The sequence below is a fragment of the Vipera berus genome (assembly GCF_964194415.1).
Source record: "Vipera berus genome assembly, chromosome: 1".
NCBI lineage: Eukaryota > Metazoa > Chordata > Lepidosauria > Squamata > Viperidae > Vipera > Vipera berus.
This window is the reverse complement of record NC_138202.1, coordinates 338,744,948-338,766,167: the sequence shown is the minus strand read 5'-3', so window position 1 is coordinate 338,766,167 and position 21,220 is coordinate 338,744,948. Positions and strand designations below refer to the sequence as shown.

Below are 21,220 nucleotides of genomic sequence, written 5' to 3'. Positions count from 1 at the left end.
GGAGGATCCCTTGCAGGGTCGGGCCGAGGAGTTTATCATCATCTGACGGACAAAATCGCTCAGATACGGAGTCTGACGTGGAGGAATCGGACGGTCTTGAGCATGTTATCTGGACTGAGTTCGATCCTGTTTCCCCTGATGATGTGGACAGGATTATGGGGAGGCTGAGCTCCACCACCTGTTTATTGGACCCGTGCCCCTCCTGGCTGGTTTTTGAGGCCCGGGAGGAGACACGAGGCTGGTTCCAGGCAGTAATAACTGCTTCCTTGAAGGAGGGTATCTTCCCCTCCGCCTTGAAGGATGCGGTGGTAAGACCCCTCCTCAAGAAGCCTGCCCTGGACCCGGCTGTTTTAAACAACTATCGTCCCGTCTCCAACCTTCGTTTTCTGGCGAAGGTTGTTGAGAGTGTGGTGGCGCATCAGCTTCCCCTGTTCCTGGAGGAAACTGATTATCTGGACCCGTACCAATTGGGTTTCAGGCCCGGGCACAGCACGGAGACGGCATTGGTCGCGCTGGTGAATGATCTCTGGCGGGCTCGGGACAGGGGTTATTCCTCTGTCCTAGTCCTATTAGATCTCTCAGCGGCTTTCGATACCATCGACCATGATATCCTACTGTGGCGTCTCAGGGGGTTGGGAGTGGGAGGCACCGTTTTACGGTGGTTCTCCTATCTCCTGGGCCGCTCGCAGTCGGTGTTGACGGGAGGGCAGAGATCCGCCCCGAGGCCTCTCGTTTGTGGAGTCCCTCAGGGGTCGGTTCTCTCTCCCCTCCTGTTCAACATCTATATGAAGCCGCTGGGCGAGATCATTTGTGGTTTTGGGGTGGGGTATCATCAGTATGCTGATGATACCCAACTTTTTTTCTCCACCCCGAACCAACCCAGTGATGCCCTCACCGTGATGTCCCGCTGCCTGGAGGCGGTTCAGGTTTGGATGGGGAGAAACAGGCTTCGTCTCAATCCTGCCAAGACTGAGTGGCTGTGCATACCGGCATCTCGGGTTAACCAAGCTATTCCATCATTAACGATGGGGGGTGAGGTGTTACCCCCCGTTGATAGGGCTCGCAACCTGGGTGTCCTCCTGGATTCGCGGCTCAGTTTTGAAGACCATATAGGAGCCGTGACCAGGGGGGCTTTTGCCCAAGTTCGCCTGGTGCGCCAGTTGCAACCCTACCTGGACCGAGATGCCCTACGCACAGTCACTCATGCGCTTGTGACCTCCCGTTTAGACTACTGCAACGCTCTCTACATGGGGCTGCCCTTGAAGACCACTCGGAGGCTTCAGCTGGTGCAAAATGCAGCTGCGCGAGTTGTGATGGGGGTTTCCCGTTACTCCCATGTAACACCTCTGCTCCATGAGCTGCATTGGCTTCCGGTTGCCCTCCGAGTGAGATTCAAGGTGCTGGTGATCACCTATAAAGCCCTAAATGGCTTGGGTCCAGGATATCTGAGGGAACACCTGCTGCCGGCATCAAGTTCCCTTCGTCCTGTGCGCTCCCACAGGGAGGGCCTTCTCAGGGTGCCGCCGGTAAAAGAAGATTGCCGGCGGATAACACCCAGGGGGAGGGCCTTCTCAGTGGGTGCGCCTGCCCTTTGGAACCAGCTGCCCGTGGAGCTTAGGATTGCCCCTGACCTTCGATCATTTCGCTGGGACCTGAAGACCTGGCTCTTCGAGCTTTCCGGCCCAGGCTGAGTTTTAATTGGGGTTTTAACTGGGGTTTTATATGTTTTATATTTTTTCAGGGATTTAGTTTAATCTTTTTAATTGTTCTTAATTTTTGTATTGACGTTTTTATGCCCTGTAAACCGCCCTGAATCCTACGGGAAAGCGCGGTATATAAATTAAATTAAATTAAATTAATTACTGTATATTCCACTTTCACATGCTGCAGAGAGGAACAAGGTACTTATTTGCGTAATTATATTTAGAGGTTACTCTACTCCCATCCCAAAAGGAGGATCTGCATTTGTCACTGTCCCATACATAAAGCACAGATTATGAAGATGCTTCCTGGTAAGTTATTTTTTTTCATTTTCATGGTACACTGTATATGAAAAAAAATCTCTTCAGCAATAATGGAAGTAAAGTTTCCTTCAATACTAATACTAATACTAATAATGTTGCTAAGACTTACCATCAATATGATGGCACATAATCAATACAATATATACTATATATGCATTTTAACAGAATAACAGAGTTGTAAGGGACCCTGGAGGTCTTCTTGTCCAACCCCCTGCTCAGGCAGGAAACCCTATATCATTTCAAGACAAATGACTGTCCAATAATCACTCACTCACTTGTCATCCTTGGTCATCCCATTCTGGCTGAAGTTAAAGGGATCATTGCTGAAAGAACTTCCAAAGATGTCATCAAATTTATTGTCAAAGGGATTCTGGAAGTGAAGATGGAAGCAGTTAGCTTCATGAAAAGATAAACTTGCCTTGCACACCATCCCAACTCAAGGAAAGAGGGATTTGACTTAAATCTCAGGGAATTTTCAATAGAGGACTAATCAGAAAGAGACGATGGGAAGAATTATTGATACTGAAGCATATGTAGGAGCTGAATTTATAGATAGTGAACAGCAGGCATTATTTCTAAATCAGCTACACAGAAAATAATTTCCCCATTATTTTGTCACCAGAAAAACAATTCAAATCCACTTGATTTCTCCACTCTGCTTCCCCCCATCTTTTTCAGAGTAATCAGATCTTTCTATTTCATAGAAAATAGCTCTCCAGAAGCAGAAAATCCTAGAAAAAATATATCTTAGCACTGATTTTCCAACTCTTGAAAATCTCTGTCAACAAGACAGGCAAAGGCTAAATAGTGACAAAGTTTGCTAAACTGAAATACTATTTCACATCATTATAACCAGAACAAATACCTTTTTCTTGGGATGGGTCTAGATTCTCCATTCTTCAAAGGAACTTCCTTCCACTCACCTGCTGTGAGGAGGTTTCCATCTCAACAAGATCCATGATGGGTTCACTGTCTGGGGATGAGGCTTCCAATGGGATGACCACGACAGGGCTGATGTGTTCAGAGAGTGCTGAAGCCCGCAGAAAGTTGGGGGGATTCTAGTGCATGGAACGAAGAATGATACAGAACTGTTGCACTGAAGAGGCTTATTGCATATACTAGGTCAATACTGTAGTGCCCAAGGTTATTGCACATTGCTCATTTTGGCATTCCAAAACTACGTCAAGTGGGGAGCAGAGGTGTAACAACCTCTATCCCCACTGATAACCAAAAATAATCTTTTCAAAAGCCTCAAAAAAAACAACAACAACAACCCTCAAACAAGCACAGAATTGCACCTACAGGAGAATGAGTGAATAAAGAAAAGACTGGACTCGGAGAGAAGATTTTGTGGTAAACAAAGTTTTACTTGGATGCAAAATTTTACTCTGGTGAGTTCAGCTGAGTAGTGTGGCTGTTGGCACTGTTGGGAAGAGAGGAGCCCTCCCCTTTGTTATGCTGAAGAGAGAAAGAGGAGACAAATCACAGCAACTCAGCATTTATTATTCCTTATTTTCTCTACATAAACTGTATTCTTTTTAATTTTTCAATGTTAACTGCATAGTTCTTTTTACCATCAACTCTGCATACTTTCAGAGATATAATTGCAAATGAATTAGGTGCAATTCTGTTTGCAAAGGTGTTTTATTCCAGCCACAAGTGCTGCATATTTATAAGGATCTATAAGGATTATAATTTCTGAACTGTATTTTATATGGATTGAATATGAATTTTTATACATATTGAATGATCCTGAAAAAAATGGAATGATCATTTATTCAAGACTTTGTTTACACTACAAGGCTCTGCTTAAATTATAAACTAACCCTCTGGCTATTACAAAAGAAGGCTATTTACACTAATAACAAAGCAAGACTGCAAATTTATGAGATTATAAACTTATTTACGAGGATTGTAAAACGCTGCCCTAAACTGCAATAAGATACTGCAGATTCTATTTATCTGAAATTATCACTCTACTTTCTTCTGTGGATTACAAAATATAAAGACTACAACATTTTTAGAAAAAAGACCCTCTTCAGTATTATTACAAATTACTATTTTTCTATAATCTTTTACACTAACTATAAGCTAATATTTCCTTTTTTTTCTCTCGGCTGAGATGCTATTTTTTCTTTTCAGCTGAGATTTTACTTTTCATCTTTTATTCATCTGTCATTTTTTAATACATCTGTGGATTGCAAACTATATCTACAGTGCAACCTCGCTTGCATTTCAGAAATAATGGTTGGAAACTGACCAAAGGAGAAGCAACCTGGAATTAAGGAGAAACGGTGAGGAGAATTAACCAGTGGAACAGCTTGCCTCCAGAAATCGTGGACGCTCCATCACTGGAGGTTTTTAAGAAGAGACTAGACAGTCACTTGTCTGAAATGGTATAGGTTCTCTGGCTTGAGCAGGGGCTGGACTAGAAGACCTCCAAGGTCCCTTCCAGATCTATTCTATTCTATTCTATTCTATTCTATTCTATTCTATTCTATTCTATTCTATTCTATTCTATTCTATTCTATTCTATTCTATTCTATTCTATTCTATTCTATTCTATTCTATTCTATTCTATTCTATTCTATTCTATTCCTATTCTAATTCTAATTCTAATTCTAATTCTAATTCTATTTCAACATTAGCCACAGGAGGGACCAAAAGAAAAACTAAGAACTCCTCGAACTTGAAATTTCCTGACAGTAAGAACAATTAACCAATGAATCGCTTGCCTTCAGCAGTTGTGGGAGTTCGATCACTGGAGGTTTTCAAGAAGAAATCAGACAGACATTTGTCTAGAATAGTATAGGATCTCCTGCTTGAGCAGGGGATTGGATTTGAAAACCTCCAAGGTCCCTTTTATTCTGTTATTCATACATCCAAATGTCATACAGTTCCCTTAAGTCATAGCTGAAGCAGCCTCAGCATAAATACCATGAACGAAAATGAGAATAGCAACTCTATGGATGACATTCACAAAAAGCCATGAACCTCACCTCAGGCAGCTGTGGGATCTGAATCAACCTTTTGAAATATTGCAGGTTGCTGGAGCGATAGAAGAGATCCTTCAGCCTACAAAATTTAAGGAAAGATATATTACACTTTAGCAAATTTTAAACAATCATCTGGCCAGTTGGTCAGATTCAGAGGGAAGCAAAATGAAATGGCAATCCAGAATCAGGCTGGTTATTTAAAGTCAGAGAAGAGACATTTAATAGCAGCAATGTAGAAATGATAATGCAGAGCACTTGCAATACCGGTACAGGCATATTGACCCATCCTACCACTCACTGTAATTTTTAGATTAAAAAGACAACCCATCTTATTCAGCAAATAAGAGCACTGGGGTCCAATGTTGTCCTACTGATAGAATTTTGTATTTATTTAAACTGAATCCAAATTTGTGGGGATTTTGGTACTAGATTCAAGATTGTTTAGAAAGCTGCCAGTGGGAAAATTAATTAAATCTGTAATATACAAAACAGTGTGAGACTCTGTGAATTAGGTTTTTTTGAGATTTTGGTGTTGTATTTGCATTTATGGGTGTTGTTCTTATTTCAGCTTCTAATTGTTTATTTATTTTGCATATTTTGTTTTTTGCTTTTCTAAAGTAATTATTGTTAGCATCTCCAGAAACACTTGTTTGAGATGTACAGCCATATAAATTGAATATGTACATGCATACATAAACGAATAGAATCATAGAATCATAGGGTTGAAAGGGACCTTGGAGGTCTTCTAGTCCAACCCCCTGCCCAAGATGTATTGCATTCTGGACAAATGGCTGTCCAAACTTTTCTTGAAGACATCCAGTGTTGAAGCACCCAAACTGCAGGAAGCAAGCTGTTCCATTAATGATTGTTCTTACTTTCATGTGGTGCAAACATAAATAGCATATGGTATAAACAGATATTGCCGTCCCTCTTTCATAATATTATAGCTAAACTCACCTAATGAGATTCAGGTCACTTAAAAGGAACAATAGGTTGAGTATCAACTGTTGCAAGCAACAACAATACATGACCATTGTTTACATATTCTGTTTATAGTTTTTTTTACAAATCCATCAATAGTGTTTCTCTTAGGTTCTTATTTGAATAAAACATGAACCCAAGACCTTGTTCAGTTGAGGCAGCTCTGGCAAGCTCAGCATAGGAATGAAAAATTTTAAATAAGAGCAAGAGCCACTATTTCTTGGTCCCTCCAGGAAATTCCTGAGTTGCCTTGCTAATCATTTTCTATTTCAGAAAATGAAAGATCAGCTATATTTGTCCTTTATGCTAACACACTAGTTGAGGAAGTGGAACTAACAGAAATATTGGAGGAAAATTACCATATAATGATGGAATTTTTGATTTTAATTAGAACTAAAGGCAAGCGTAGGAAAATGGGCAACTTGGACCTTTAAAATAGTAGACTTTAATAATCTAAGCAATCACAAATAGGATTAGAGAAATTAAATACGAAATAGAGTTCAAGGTGTATGAGAGGTTCTAAATATACTGAAAGCATAATCGAAAATAATCCTGTTAAGGGAAAATTAAAGAAAGAAGCAGCCGGCTTCCGGTTTGCACGCACGATGCCAGCAGACACACAGGAAGAAGCTTCTCCCCACCGTCCGATCTATTTTCCTGGAGGACCCTGAAAAGGGTCGAAAGTCGCCCTGGAGGGGTGACCACCGTGAGGAGGCCCTCCTTGTGATCACGGAAGGGCGGCAACCCTCCATTTGATCCAGAGCAGCTCCTCTGGATCAGGACACGGGCGGTCTTGTCAATGTTATCTGGGAGGAGTTTGATTCTGTGACCCCTGATGAAGTGGACAGGATTATGGGGAGGTTGAGCTCCACCACATGTTTGTTGGATCCGTGCCCTTCCTGGTTGGTTTATGCAGCCAGGGAGAGGACACGAGGCTGGTTCCAGGCGGTGATATCTGCTTCTTTGAGTGAGGGTAATTTCCCCACCGTCTTGAAGGAGGCGGTGGTGAGACCTCTCCTCAAGAAGCCTGCCTTGGACCCAGCTGTCTTGAACAACTTTCGTCCAGTCTCCAACCTTCGCTTTCTTGCGAAGGTTGTTGAGAGTGTGGTGGCGCATCAGCTCCCTCTGGTCCTGGATGAAGCGGATTATCTGGACCCGCACCAATCGGGTTTCAGGCCCGGGTACAGCACGGAGACGGCATTGGTCGCTCTGGTGAATGATCTCTGGAGGGCCCGGGATAGGGGATATTCCTCTGTCCTAGTCCTATTAGACCTCTCGGCGGCTTTCAATACCATCGACCATGGTATCCTGCTGCGGCGTCTCAGGGGATTGGGAGTGGGAGGCACAGTTCTTCGGTGGTTCTCCTCCTATCTCCTGGGACGTTCGCAGTCGGTGTTGGCAGGGGGGCAGAGATTGGCCCCTAGGTCTCTCGTTTGTGGAGTTCCTCAGGGGTCGGTTCTCTCACCTCTCCTGTTCAACATCTACATGAAACCGCTGGGTGAGATCATTCGTGGTTTTGGAGTTGGGTATCATCAATATGCTGATGATACCCAACTTTTCATTTCGACCCCAAACCACCCCAGTGATGCCCTCGCTGTGATGTCCCGTTGCCTGGAGGCGGTTCAGGTCTGGATGGGGAGGAACAGACTTCAACTCAACCCTGACAAGACTGAGTGGCTGTACATTCCGGCATCCCGGGACATTCAAAATGTTCCATCACTTTCTATGGGGGGTGAGTCTTTACCCCCCGTAGATAGGGCTCGCAACCTGGGAGTCCTCCTAGATGCACGGCTTACCTTAGAAGATCATGTAGTAGCCGTGACTAGGGGGGCTTTCGCACAGGTTCGCCTGGTGCGTCAGTTGCGGCCCTATCTAGACCGGGATGCCCTGTGTACGGTCACTCATGCGCTCGTGACCTCTCGTCTTGACTATTGCAATGCTCTCTACATGGGGCTTCCCTTGAAGACCACTCAGAGGCTCCAACTGGTACAGAATGCAGCCGCGAGAGTTGTCTTGGGAGTTTCCCGGTACTCCCATGTTACACCTTTGCTCCGCGAGCTGCATTAGTTACCAGTTGTCTTCCGGGTGAGGTTCAAGGTCTTAGTGATGGTCTTTAAGTCCTTACATGGCATGGGTCCGGAATACCTCGGGGACCACCTGCTGCCGGCGTCGACTCCCCTCCGCCCTGTGCGTTCCCACAGAGAGGGCCTCCTCAGGGTGCCTCCAGTCAGAGAATGTCGGCTGGTGGCCCCCAGGGGGAGGGCCTTCTCTTTGTGGAATCAGCTGCCGGTTGAGCTCCGGATGGCACCGGATCTCCGCTCCTTCCGGCGCGGGTTAAAGACCCATTTATTTGAACAAGCTGGCCTGGCCTGATGGGGAGTTATTTAGGGTTTTAATATTTATATATATTTTCTATTGTTTTTATTGTGGGCAATAATTTAATTCTTTTTTAACTTTTGTATTTTTGTAGTTTTATGATATGCCCTGTTCACCGCCCTGAGTCCTTCGGGAGAAGGGCGGTATAAAAATTTAATAAAACCTAAACCTCTGCCCCAAAGAAGAAGAGATCGGCCATTAAGATGGCTGATCACTAAGCCGTTCCCTGCCAAAAGCACCAACAAGTACAACGAAGCAATCTGGAGGATCTGGGTGAGACCGTACCTTTCTTATTCCCCTAACTACTTTCCTGTGGGACCTTTTTGAAAATCTTCTCCCCCTCTTTTGAAAGATCGGCGACTGCTTACTTCAAGAACAAAAATTTTAAAGCCTTAAAAGAAACCAAATGACTAAGCTAAAAAATAAGCAACCTTATTTGTACCTTTGAAATTCCTGGGCTATTAAAAAGCTTTCATTTCTGCGGGGACCTACTACCCTATTTTCTGCTTAAGCTGTGAAAGAAGAGGAAAGAAAAATATTGATTAATTGGATAAAAGCTTCATATCAGTCTGGAAAAAGATTTTAAATCTTATTTTATATGCTATTGATGACATCTTGTGGCAAAACCTGGTATACTAAGTAAACCTTTTCTTTATTGTGAGAGCTGGCTGAAACACAGATTTGTCTTTGACACTATCTTTAAAGATAAGAATTGGAAACACCTGGCACCGAAAACAATCTCTAGGAATAGTGGAGGTGGACACTCACTGACTCTTATTAAAATAGCCTCCACGAAAGACCTACCTGTAAACATCAAAGAAATGGAGGATTATATTCCACCATTTAACTATAAACTGATACTTGAAACAATTCTGGCATTGACTGAGCAAACGAAAGCCAGACTGCAAGATAAATCTGACAGCTTAAATCCACCAAATGAAACTTTGACTTCAAATGATGAATTGACAATCCAAAAACAAACAGAAGAGGAAATTAACATCAAAATAGGAGATCCTAAAGAACAACAAATGCAATGTATTGAGAACCTTGATGCCCAAATCTTGATTTTAACTATAAAACTTACAATTCAAAAACCAATAGAAACTGAAGAAAGCAACACTAAGACGGAAGATACCAAAGCCTTTCAAATATGGTACGTTGAGAACCGAGCCAACCAAATAATAACTATAACATCGGTCATCCCCTCTTATCTAAGCCAGATGAAAAAGCTAAATAGAATAAGCTCACAATTTCTTATTTTTATTAAATCCTATAAAAATAGGGGGGAAAGCCAGTTGTGCAGAGTGGTTATCAAAACGCCACGCTAGCAACCAGGGAATAAGTTTTAGTTCTGATTTAGGCACAAAACCATCTAAATGAGTGACCTTGGGCAAGTGACTCATTTAGTTCTAGGAAGAAGGAAATAGCAACCACTTCAAAAAGATCTTGCAAGAAACCTGCAGACTAGTCTACGCTATTGTCAGGAGTCAAAATTGATTTGGTACTACCTCCCCTCATCATCACTGTATAAAATACCCAGGGTGCATAGGAAAATTCTACACCTCCCTATTGCTTGAAAATACTAATCCCACTACAACGAATAATGTTGCCAAGGTTTGTGGAGCAGTGCTTAAAATCTGCCAGATGATGCCTGTGCCGTAAACTGGTCTTAATGAGTAGTTTCTTTAAAAGTGCTTTGTAATGTGATAGATTTAGTTTGCTATGTATTAACTTTTATGGTCACCTACATCCATCTAACATTCCTACCTCTCCTTTTAGATTTTTTTAGACTCTTCTTTATGCTCTTTTTTAGACTTTTATATACATTTCATATTTTTATGGCTTTTTTTCTTTTAAATTAGACTTTGATATATCTTCTATGCTTTTTAATCCTGTGCACTCCACCCTCTTTTGTTGGTGTGTGTTTGTATGTGTGTATACATTTTAATATCTTTTTAATAATATCATTTTTTAAATTAATGTTTGTATCCCACTCTCCTTATGCTGGTCTATGACCATAATAAAGATATAACTTCAAGGGACACATTTGTTAACAGAAGTTAAAAAGTCCTAACTCTTGATTTGATGGCTGTAAGGAGTTGAATGAGGAGAAAACAGAAATATAGTCAAAATGAGAAATAGTGTTGATCAGAGGACTTGCTCATTTGGGAACTAGTATGCAGCCTATTTTGACAGGGCTGGTTCCTTCTGAAGATAGGTTTAAAGGAGATTCCTTAATCAGATAGTGCTGTGAAAGAGCACATTCGCACCATCAAAATTTATACAACCCATTCCCTCACAAGGTAATTTGAAACTTGAAGCATAGTCAACATCATCCTAACATCCAATTAGGCTGAACATTACCAGAGTTTGTGGTACTTGTAAGTTTAATGATCACAGAGAACATAATCCAATGAGTGCTCTCCCTTTTTCCTTCTAGCTGACCAATAGAAGAAAGTAAATAATATTTTTTCATTGGTGTCCTCTCCATGAATTACCACTGTTTATGAAAAATAAAAATATCCTTACCATATCACACAAAAAGAAATAACCCTTCCTTTCTATGACCTCTATTTTTTTGTACATATTATTTATTTATCTGGGACATTTGTATGCAACATATCTCACAACTCTATTTATATACATTTTTATGGTCTGCCAAAATGAATCAATAAATCTTAAATTGCTGTGGAGGGAAAGTCAATGTCCTTGTGATTTACAAAGGTGGCAGGACAGCATGCACCAATTTTTCATCCAGGTACTTGGCTGTGACCAAGGCAGCACATTACTTGCCAGTTGGGGGAGGGAGGGGACAGGACGTGAATGATGCATATATGAAAAGAGATCAGAACAGCTTTAAGAATAGGATGCTGAACGTCTATGGGGAAGAGCAGCTTTATTGCACCTGCTGTACAATGACTGAGTTGGACTCAGGAGCTGAGAGTAGGGGGGAAATTCCCTCCAATGATAATATTACCAACAAGAGTGCATAACTGCAACAGGAGATCCCTGGAAACTTTGTGATTCAAAAAAGAAAGTGAACCCAGTACCACTTTCAGCTCAATAACAAATATAGATAATATCATGAGAATAAATCAGATTTTGTACTGAACCCAAATGGTTATAGTGTCAGAAAGTAGAAATATTTTTAGAAACTTCAAATCCAGGTAGTCTTTGACTTACAATTCATTTAGTGACCATTCAAAGTTACAACAGCACTAAAAAAAGTGACATGACTGTTTTTCACACTTACAACCGCTGCTGCATCGCCATGATCATGTGATCAACTGACTCATATTTACAACAGTTGCAGTGTTCTGTGGTCATATGATCACTTTTTGCAACCTTCTGGCAAACAAAGTCAATGGGGAAGCCAGATTCACTTAACAACCGGGTTACTATCTTAACAACTGTAATGATTCACTTAACAGCTCTGGCAACAAAGGTCATAAAATGGGGCAAAATTCATTTAACCACTATATCACTTAGCAACAGAAATTTTGGGCTCAATGGATGGCTAGAGAATTCTTTATTCTTTATCCAATTTATCCAATTGTTTAGATTTCTAGAGTAGAGTAGTGTAGAGTAGAGCAGAGCAGAGCAAGAGCAGGAATTATTTTGAAATGGAATAGTGCTGTGTTTTAGTTCTGGTTCTGCGTTTAGAGATAAGATAACCTTTATTGTCATTTTTTTACTGTGGGCACAACGGCACACATCAAAAATGAAATTTAGTTGCCTGCTCTCAAAGTGAAACACATACACGACACACACCTAAACATACTATATACAACATATGTATAGACCCACACCCCTACATATACATAACAAATAAATATTAAATACGGTCCATCTTGAATGTATAACGGAAAGAGGAAGCTTGAGATTTCACAAGATTAATGCTGTATGGGATGAAACTATGGCTGAATCTGGATGTTCTGCTGGATGTTCTACATTTCACATAATACTGTATTTCCCCAAAAGTCACTCATTCTAACACTTTGCCTCCTGCAAAGTTGAGGACTGTGCATTTTCCAACAATCAGACAGAACATCTGACATCTGAATATAAACAGCCTGTCACTGCACGTTTTTTTTGTTCGTCAGAAAAGTTCATTTCTAACTGTACATTTCCCCTGTTCTCTGCACCTGTTGTGATAACTTATCTGGTAACCATAGTGAATCCCATATGACTAGCTATGTTATGGTTTCAGTCTGTTTACTGCGCATGTCTAGAGAAAGTTCTGAGTTGTTATCTGTATTGTTTTCTTCACTTTGCTGTTACTGTCTGTTACGTTAGGATGTAGCCCAGCTAGCTCTGTATAATATATATTTAGTTTTTATATTTTTGTAAGTAAAAGGTATTTAGTAAGATTATGCGTCGTGTTTTTCTTGCCTTCCTGCAAGTGTATCATGCATTCTCTGAAGCACGGTCCGTCGCCCTCTACAAAGGTGATTTTTACCTTGACATTTTGGTATCGAGGATGGTTTGATTTATGTTTTTGGAGATGCATGTTTCTGCGGCTGTTATCAGTTAGTTAGTGCTAGTGAGGCAGCGGTGATTAACTGCTGAAACATGTCAGGAAGGAAGCCACGGCTGAAACGGGAGGCCAGGAGCTTGTCTGTTGGGCATCTCCCTTCGACCTTAAGAACTCCGATAGCTTCGGCCACACGCCTTGGAGAAGACGCACCTGCTCCTGTCTACGATGCAAGGTCAGTCACTCCTTTTTCTACTTTTCCAAGCTCCCTGGCAGCTGCTTTTGGAAATGTTCACACTCCAGGGGCTCAAGATGAATTTCAAAGGCTTGGAGCGAAACCTAAAGTTCAGCCGAAGAAAATTCCTTCTGCTCCTTCAAGCCCCAAGCAAACTATGCGAGATAGGGCTATGCAAGGCTACTGTGAACAAATTGGGGTTTTTGAAAGGCGTTTGCAGCAGGCAAAGAAATATGTGTCAATGGTTCAGCAATATGAGAGGAATTATGAGCATGAACCGGCCATATTGCCACACCCACAAGGAGAAGCCATATTGCCTCCTTCTTCCCCAAAGCCTAAGTCACGCCCATCATTGAGTGTCATGCAAGACGATTGGGAACCGGAGGCTCCTATGTCACATGATTATGGGCTGTCCCAAAGGCCATACAGAGCCACAGTGATGCCTGAAGCAAATGTTATAGCACCATCTACTGGTGAAGCTGCATTAAGACATGAATTGGAGCTCTCACTCTCGCAATTGTCTATGGAGGAGTCTTTGCTCAGAGATACAAGATTTCTGCCGTTATCTGAGGCTCCAGCCCCTGATGGTGCTAGGATTCCTGTTACTGTTGCTTCTCCTGTTAATATTGCTTCTATGCAAGCCCCTCTACCTGGCAGAGCACAGCCATATTTAACCCACATGCAATTGCCACCGGGTTCTTATATGCGAAGGCCAGTGTCATCTGCAGATTATGCTAATGCACCAGCCCCAGCGCCAGCGCCTCCTGCTGGCCAGGGTGGAATAGCAGCTCAAAGACAGTCACAGCCAGCACCAAGACTACCGGCAGCTTCAATGCAACTGCCGCATGTCCAGGCACAGACGCCACTGGTGCCCCCTGCAGGTTATGGTCGGATTGCACAACCTGCACAGCCAGTACCTCAATTGTATATTCCTCATCAAACACCTTCCATTGTACCACTGGCTGGTGACTCAAAATTAAAGAAGTCAGGACAGAATTACAGGGCATGGGTCAGTGAAGTTGGACTTTTGCTACGCAGAGAAGGTACTCACATGATGGTGTTTAATCCTCCTGCCCAGCCATGGACTCCTGACATATGGGACTTGGATAATAGAGCATGCACAACATTATTGATGTCAATGGACACTGAATTGCAGCTCACGTTTTTACAAGATGCAACTGCCCAACAAATTTGGACTCAGTTAGAGACATGTTATCGGCCTACATCAATTGAGTCTACATGTTTGCTTTTGTCTGAGTTCCATGGTTCCAGATTAAAACCTGGTGAACATATTGGAGCACATTTGACTAAAATGAAAGGTATTAGAAAAGAATTGGGTGAAAAAGGCTATCCTATTGATGATTTTCAAATGATCAGCATTATCATCAATTCTTTGAATCATGAGTGGAAAGATGCTATTTCCAAGATCAATCAAGTGCCTATTGCTCAACGCACAGTGGATCATGTATGCAGGATCTTAGCCGAAGAAGAGGCACTTATGCAAGCTGCGCCACATTTAAGGGAACCACCTGCATCAAGAGCTTCAGCGAGGCGTGCCTTCCGTGGAAGGACCTACGTTCCAAGAATGCCAAGATGCTACATCTGCAATTGTGTGGGACATGCCACCCGGGATTGTCCCCAACGAGTTCCAGCGCCCGTCACATACCAGCCCAGAGGAACAGATTCCAGAGGAGGCAGAGGTAGAGGCAGACAACAAAGTCGTGGTCGTGGTTCCAGGCGTGATTCACAAGCTCCACTTGTCACATTGGTTGTGACCAACGATCCACAGCCTCAACCAGAGTACGACAGACGACTTCTTTGGACTTTGGACAGTGGAGCAGCATTACATGTTACCTACAGAAAAGAGCTTTACACAGAGATGCACGAGCCTGAACCTGAACTTCGTGAACTTTACTCTTTTTCCAATCATCCTGTTCAGGTCATGGGAAAAGGAACTGTTTATATTGAAGAGCTCGGTGCTCTCATTCCAAATGTTTACTACGTTCCGTCTGCCAGTAGTAATTTGCTTAGTCAGAGTCATTTGTCTAGGTTTTCTCATTTTCAGGTCCACCATCTTGAAAAAGCAAGTTATATAGTCAAAGACGGAGATATTGTTGCTGAAACCATGTTGATTGGTGGTGTTTATTACTTAAAACCAAAGCCTAAGCAGCAAGAGCAGGCAAGTATACACGTTCCAAAGAGCACAGGCCCAGAGAGAGACGTCCCAGAGAGAGATCCTGTTGCTACTCCAAAGGTTCCTAATAATGATAAAAAGACAAAAAAGACACAGGTTGCTCACAGCAAGCCTGAGGTTCCTACTAAAAATGCTAATGTTGAGAATTCACTAACAGGTAAACCTTTGCATTCCAGGTGTATCCATAAGTGGCACAGAAGATTGGGTCATGCCAGTTTCCGTGTTCTGAAGAAGATGCCAGAGTTCGCAAGAGGTTTGGATCTAAAGGGGTGTAAGGTGTTTTTGGACTGTGCTGTCTGCAAGAAAGCCAAATCCAAGGCAGCAGCAATTCCAAAACGCGCTACACGCCTGTCAACACGCATTTTTGATTTGGTACACACTGACATAGTTGGTCCTTTTGCACCAACACTTGGTGGTAAAAGATATTTCTTGACAATCGTTGACAATTATTCTAGATATGGATATGTATATCCTATGAAAGAAAAATCTGAGACCTTTCAGATCTTTAAAGACTTTGCTAGTCTTGTCTATACCCAATTCGAGGTCAACATTGCCAGAATCCAGAGTGATCGCGGTGCTGAATTCATGTCTCAGCGTTTCCAGGACTGGATGCGTGAGAATGGGATAGTACATCAGACATCCGCTCCTTATACTCCAGCTGAAAATGGGGTGGCAGAACGCAGAAATGGAGTTTTGCAAACCATGATGCGTTGCCTCCTTGAAGATGCTAACCTCAGTCTTCCATACTGGGGTGAAGCTATCAAATATGCTAACCATATCATCAACCGTACTTGGAGTAGTGTGATAAATCAGACCCCTTATTTCATGTTGTATGGACACAAGCCTGATCTCTCACATCTCCATATTTTTGGTTCATATGCTATGGTGAATATTCCTTTAGCCCAAAGAAAGAAAGGGGGTCCTGCAGCAAAGAGGATGAGATTTATGGGCATTGATGATAATTCAAAATGGAGCAAATACATTGACTCTCATCATGTTATTGTGGTTTCACAATCTGCTACTTTTGAGGAAGATGCTGACTGGTCCAGGATTCATTCTAATGATCCTGGAGTTTATTTTCCTAGAGATGATGTTGCTGATGCCACGCAACCTGATCAAGATGCACAGGAGAATGTTCCTTCCACGAGTTCTTCTCAACCTACTGTTCCGTCTTCGCAAGCCGCCGATGTTGCTGCTGGCGACGATGAAGACGAGGACGACACGGAAGAAGAATGGACGGTTGGCCCGAGACGTTCCAAGAGGTCCACAAAGGGAATCCCTCCAAAACGGTATTCGTGGCAAGTAACAAAAACACCTGTACCTTTGATTTGTAATGTTACACTTCCACCTGAGAAGTTCACACAGATCAAACATCTTCCTGAATCTGAGCAAGATAAATGGTTTGAGGCAATGCAGGCTGAAATGGACAGTCTAAAGAAACTCCAAGTGTTTACGCCTGCAAGCCCTCCAGCAAACAAGAAAGTTATTGGTACTCGATGGGTCTACAGGATCAAAAAGAAGCCGAATGGTGAGTCGTTGTACAAGGCCAGACTCGTAGCCCAGGGTTTCGCTCAACGTTATCCTGAGGACTATACAAATACATACTCACCCACAGTGCGAACTGAAAGTGTGAAAATTGCTTTAGCCACTGCAACTATCCTTGGCCTGGAAGTTTTCCAGTTCGACGTTGAAACGGCTTATCTTCACGCTGATCTTGATGAAGACATCTACGTCAAAGGTCCTCCAGGTTTCCGACAGCAAGAAGGGGATACCTGGTTTCTACACAAAAGTCTTTATGGTCTGAAACAGTCTGGTTTAATGTGGTACTTATGTCTTTCTGACAAACTAAATTCAATGGGCTTTATTAAGTCCGAAACAGATGAATGCGTGTTTACTAAAAGATCCGGTAATAGGTATGAGATAATTCTTGTTTATGTCGATGATATTGTTTATATTGGTCCAAATAAGCAGATGAGTGAGGTTTTTGCTAAAGCTTTACAAAAGTTTTTCACGTTGAAGTCTTTAGGGTGTATTAACACTTATTTAGGTGTTCAAATTGCCAAAACTCAGAAGGGGTTTAGTCTCACACAAGAAGAGAAGATTGAACAACTGTTACATCACTGTAACATGGAGGACGCTAAGCCTGTGAGTATACCCATGCAAACTGATTTTCACATTTTGGCACACGAACCAAGTCCTGAGTTCGAAGATCAAACACTCTATCGCTCAGTCATTGGGTCGCTGCTGTATATTAGTAGTTGGACTAGACCCGACATTGCACTTAGTGTTAATCTTTTATCACGACACGTAGGCAAGGCAAAACAGTTTCATTGGACATGTGTTAAAAAGTTATTGAGGTATTTAAAAAACACCAAAGACATGAAGTTGTTGTTGGAACCCACACATACTGACTATGCAGAGTTATGTTGTTTTGCAGATTCAGATTGGGCGAGTGATAAGAAGTCACGGAAAAGTACATCAGGTTATATGATGTTTTTAAATGGATGTCCTGTTTACTGGCATGTGCGTAAACAGAATCTTGTTTCTTGTTCCTCTACAGAAGCTGAGTATGCTTGTGTGTCTGATGCATGCAATTCTTTAACCTGGTTTGATGCTTTAATCACAGATATCTGGACACATCCGATTCGACCAATCACAGTGATGGAAGATAATGAATCTGTGGTTTATATTTCTGAAACACGTTTTACAGGTTCAAGGTCCAGACACATTGACATCCGATATCAAAACATAAGGCAACTGGTGAAACAAGGTTTTGTGACATTACAGTATGTGCCTACACGTGACCAAATTGCTGACATGCTGAACAAACCACTTCCTACAGCCCAGCATGAGTATCTGCGTGAGAAGATGTGCCTTACTTGAGTCTTCACTTTGCTGACGAAAGAAGGGGAATGTCACTGCACGTTTTTTTTGTTCGTCAGAAAAGTTCATTTCTAACTGTACATTTCCCCTGTTCTCTGCACCTGTTGTGATAACTTATCTGGTAACCATAGTGAATCCCATATGACTAGCTATGTTATGGTTTCAGTCTGTTTACTGCGCATGTCTAGAGAAAGTTCTGAGTTGTTATCTGTATTGTTTTCTTCACTTTGCTGTTACTGTCTGTTACGTTAGGATGTAGCCCAGCTAGCTCTGTATAATATATATTTAGTTTTTATATTTTTGTAAGTAAAAGGTATTTAGTAAGATTATGCGTCGTGTTTTTCTTGCCTTCCTGCAAGTGTATCATGCATTCTCTGAAGCACGGTCCGTCGCCCTCTACAAAGGTGATTTTTACCTTGACACAGCCCACTGAATATAAGTGCATAGTGACCACTTTCCTAGCCATTATATAGGCATATTCCCTCCTCATCTCAACAAACAACTCCCCCCCCGCATGCGCACGCACACACACACACACACACACACACACACACACACTCACTTTTTAAACTGCTCCAGGAAACGGTCTCTGTGGCCTTGGAGTGTATCAGCTGGGAGACCTAGAGAAAAGATATGAAGAGAAAGAATGAACAGGAGAATATTTGGATGGCTCAGCTAGCCATATCTGTGTAGACATGCAAACAAGAGAATCAGAGAGGCCAAGCGGCACTGCCTAGCAGCTGTGACTCACACAGAGGGAGACATGTCCAAGGCACTGAACACTGAAGGGGAACTACACCAATAGCATGGATAAATTACAAAGATATATATAAGGCCTATCTTTTCAGGTTGCAAAATGCCCCAATAGAACTTTACATCCTTTGCCTTTAAAACCCTTTCTCTTAAGCTCAGACTGAGGGACTGTCTCAGTTTACTCTGTGATATACTGTATATGGTAAAAAAATATCACTGTCTTCTTTTATACCTCATGTTCCAAGACACTCCTATAATGATTGAATGAATGATTCACGTCACATTTAATTTAATCTTACTTTATCACCTTTCCTCTACCCTCACTGATTTTTTTTAAAAAGTAAACAAACAAATCCAATGTGGAAACAATAATACTGGCCTATCTCAAATGAGACTGTATTTCTAAAATATATCTGTGAAACAATTTCAAGATTAAAACAAAAGCAAAATATGATGAATTAATATATTATTCCCAGGACATTTTTTACTGTATAGTAATAAAACCTTGTAGGAGATCGGATGGAGAATGTCCTTGTCATACTAATTACTGTAGCTAAAAAGAATGAAAGTGGTGATGGAATTCAGGCCAAAATGGAATAGATAGATTTGTACTTACAGGAGTGTAACTTGAACAGCAATTTTACTGTGTAGTCATAGAGGTGGCTGCAGTCTAGAATAACCTGAATCAGAGGGGCCAAGCGGCACTGCCCGGCAGCTGTGACCGACACAGAGCGAGACATGTCCAAGGAACTGAACACTGAAGGGGAACCACAGCAGCAGCATGGATTATTTCAATTATCTTGACAGGATGGATAAATTCATGTTCTAATCACAGGAAAAAAAACCCTCCAGAAATGCCATAAATAACAATACTATACAAAAGAGGGTCACAGAATCTACAGAGTGGAAATAACAAAAGTTAACAAAGTTAAATTTGAGGAAAATTGCTCCAAAAAGAGAGAGTAAAAGTGAAATACAAAGTCAAAAACAGGAAAAAAATGACTTAGGGTGGTGGTGGGAGGGGGAAAGAGCTAGCGATCTTACGGCTGCTTTACATCTCTGCAAATGTTAAAGACACGTGTTTTAGCTGTCAAAAGTTCTCCAAAACAAAGTACAATTTTACACTTGGGGTGCAAAAACAGGGTAATGGAGGACACAGACCATGGGCCACCCAATCTGCAATAGAACAACTGACTCTATACGACAAGGAAAGCAAGAGAAGAGAACACAAACACAATAAAATCCTGAAAATTATGCAGCACAAGGAGGATCCAAGCAATGAGCAGAGAAGCATTAAAAATGTCAACCAAGAGAAAGGATTTACTGACTCTAAAAACTGAAGAACTGATTTAATTCCTAAATGATTAAAGATAAGAACTATACATTATTAAAAACACCTTTCATATTAGAACCAAAGTCCTACCGAACCAACTGTCTATAGTAGCAGAGAGCAAAAGTCTGTGTTTCATGAGATTCAGAGTGCTAAATGATTTGCAGCGACAGTTGTTGCTCAAGAGAAAGGGTGAAAGAATGAGGAAAGGGACAGATATTGGCCACACATCAGCAGTAGGCAACTTCTATGTCATGAACCAAGATATGCAAGGTATCCATCTTAGTAGCAGGAGGAGATGGAGAAGCAGGGGGAAGGGCCCTTTTCCCAACCTGAAGTCTACTTGATAGTCTTAAGACGTCTGGAAAGGGCATATTTACTCCTCTTAGTCTGGAGTAGATAAAATTATGAAACACTGATGTTGCAGTTTTTCCTTCAGTTTAATGAACTTAAAAAATTCTTTTTTGATGTTAGGCTTATCTGCAGAGCAAGCATAGAAGAATCACAAAAATCAGCAGCTGAAAAAAGGTTTGGATTATGTGGAAAAAAATCCAGAAGATGCCTGTAAAATCCAACTGCCTAGCCCCAAGAGTATGTGATTATTATTATTATTATTATTATTATTATTATTATTATTATTATTATTATTATTATTATTATTATTATTATTTGTTTAGGTTACATTTAACAATCACAAATATATTTTTTTCACATTAGTTAGGGTGATAAATTCACAGCCCTCACAATGCCCCTAAATTTCTCAGGATCACTTACAACTGATCATCTTGTTGTGGATGCTGGGAATTGGAGTTCATATGTAACATTACCAGTTCCGTAACCTAGGTTTTCTCTCTCGTCAACTAAAATGCCTATTTGTCTCACACTGGAACAATTTAGAAAAGTTTAGGATAACTTCTTATGAACCATGATCCCCATGGAAGAGATAGAAAATGCATGAATGTAGGAACTTACAA

At 41.6% G+C, this 21,220-nt stretch overlaps 1 protein-coding gene across 1 annotated transcript in view; it reads right to left on the bottom strand.

Annotated features, from left to right (window-relative positions):
• HIP1 (huntingtin interacting protein 1) overlaps positions 1-19,952 on the bottom strand; it is a 35,072-nt gene extending 15,120 nt beyond the window's left edge. Inside the window, exons 1-5 of the mRNA XM_081344481.1 lie at positions 19,533-19,952; positions 18,726-18,783; positions 5,024-5,099; positions 2,948-3,082; positions 2,300-2,394 (exon numbers count right to left, since the gene is read on the bottom strand). Of these exons, the coding sequence (XP_081200607.1) occupies positions 2,300-2,394; positions 2,948-3,082; positions 5,024-5,099; positions 18,726-18,783; positions 19,533-19,656 (488 nt within the window). The 5' untranslated portion in view covers positions 19,657-19,952. The remainder of the gene's footprint in view (positions 1-2,299; positions 2,395-2,947; positions 3,083-5,023; positions 5,100-18,725; positions 18,784-19,532) is intronic.
• Between the last annotated feature and the right edge of the window lie 1,268 nt (positions 19,953-21,220).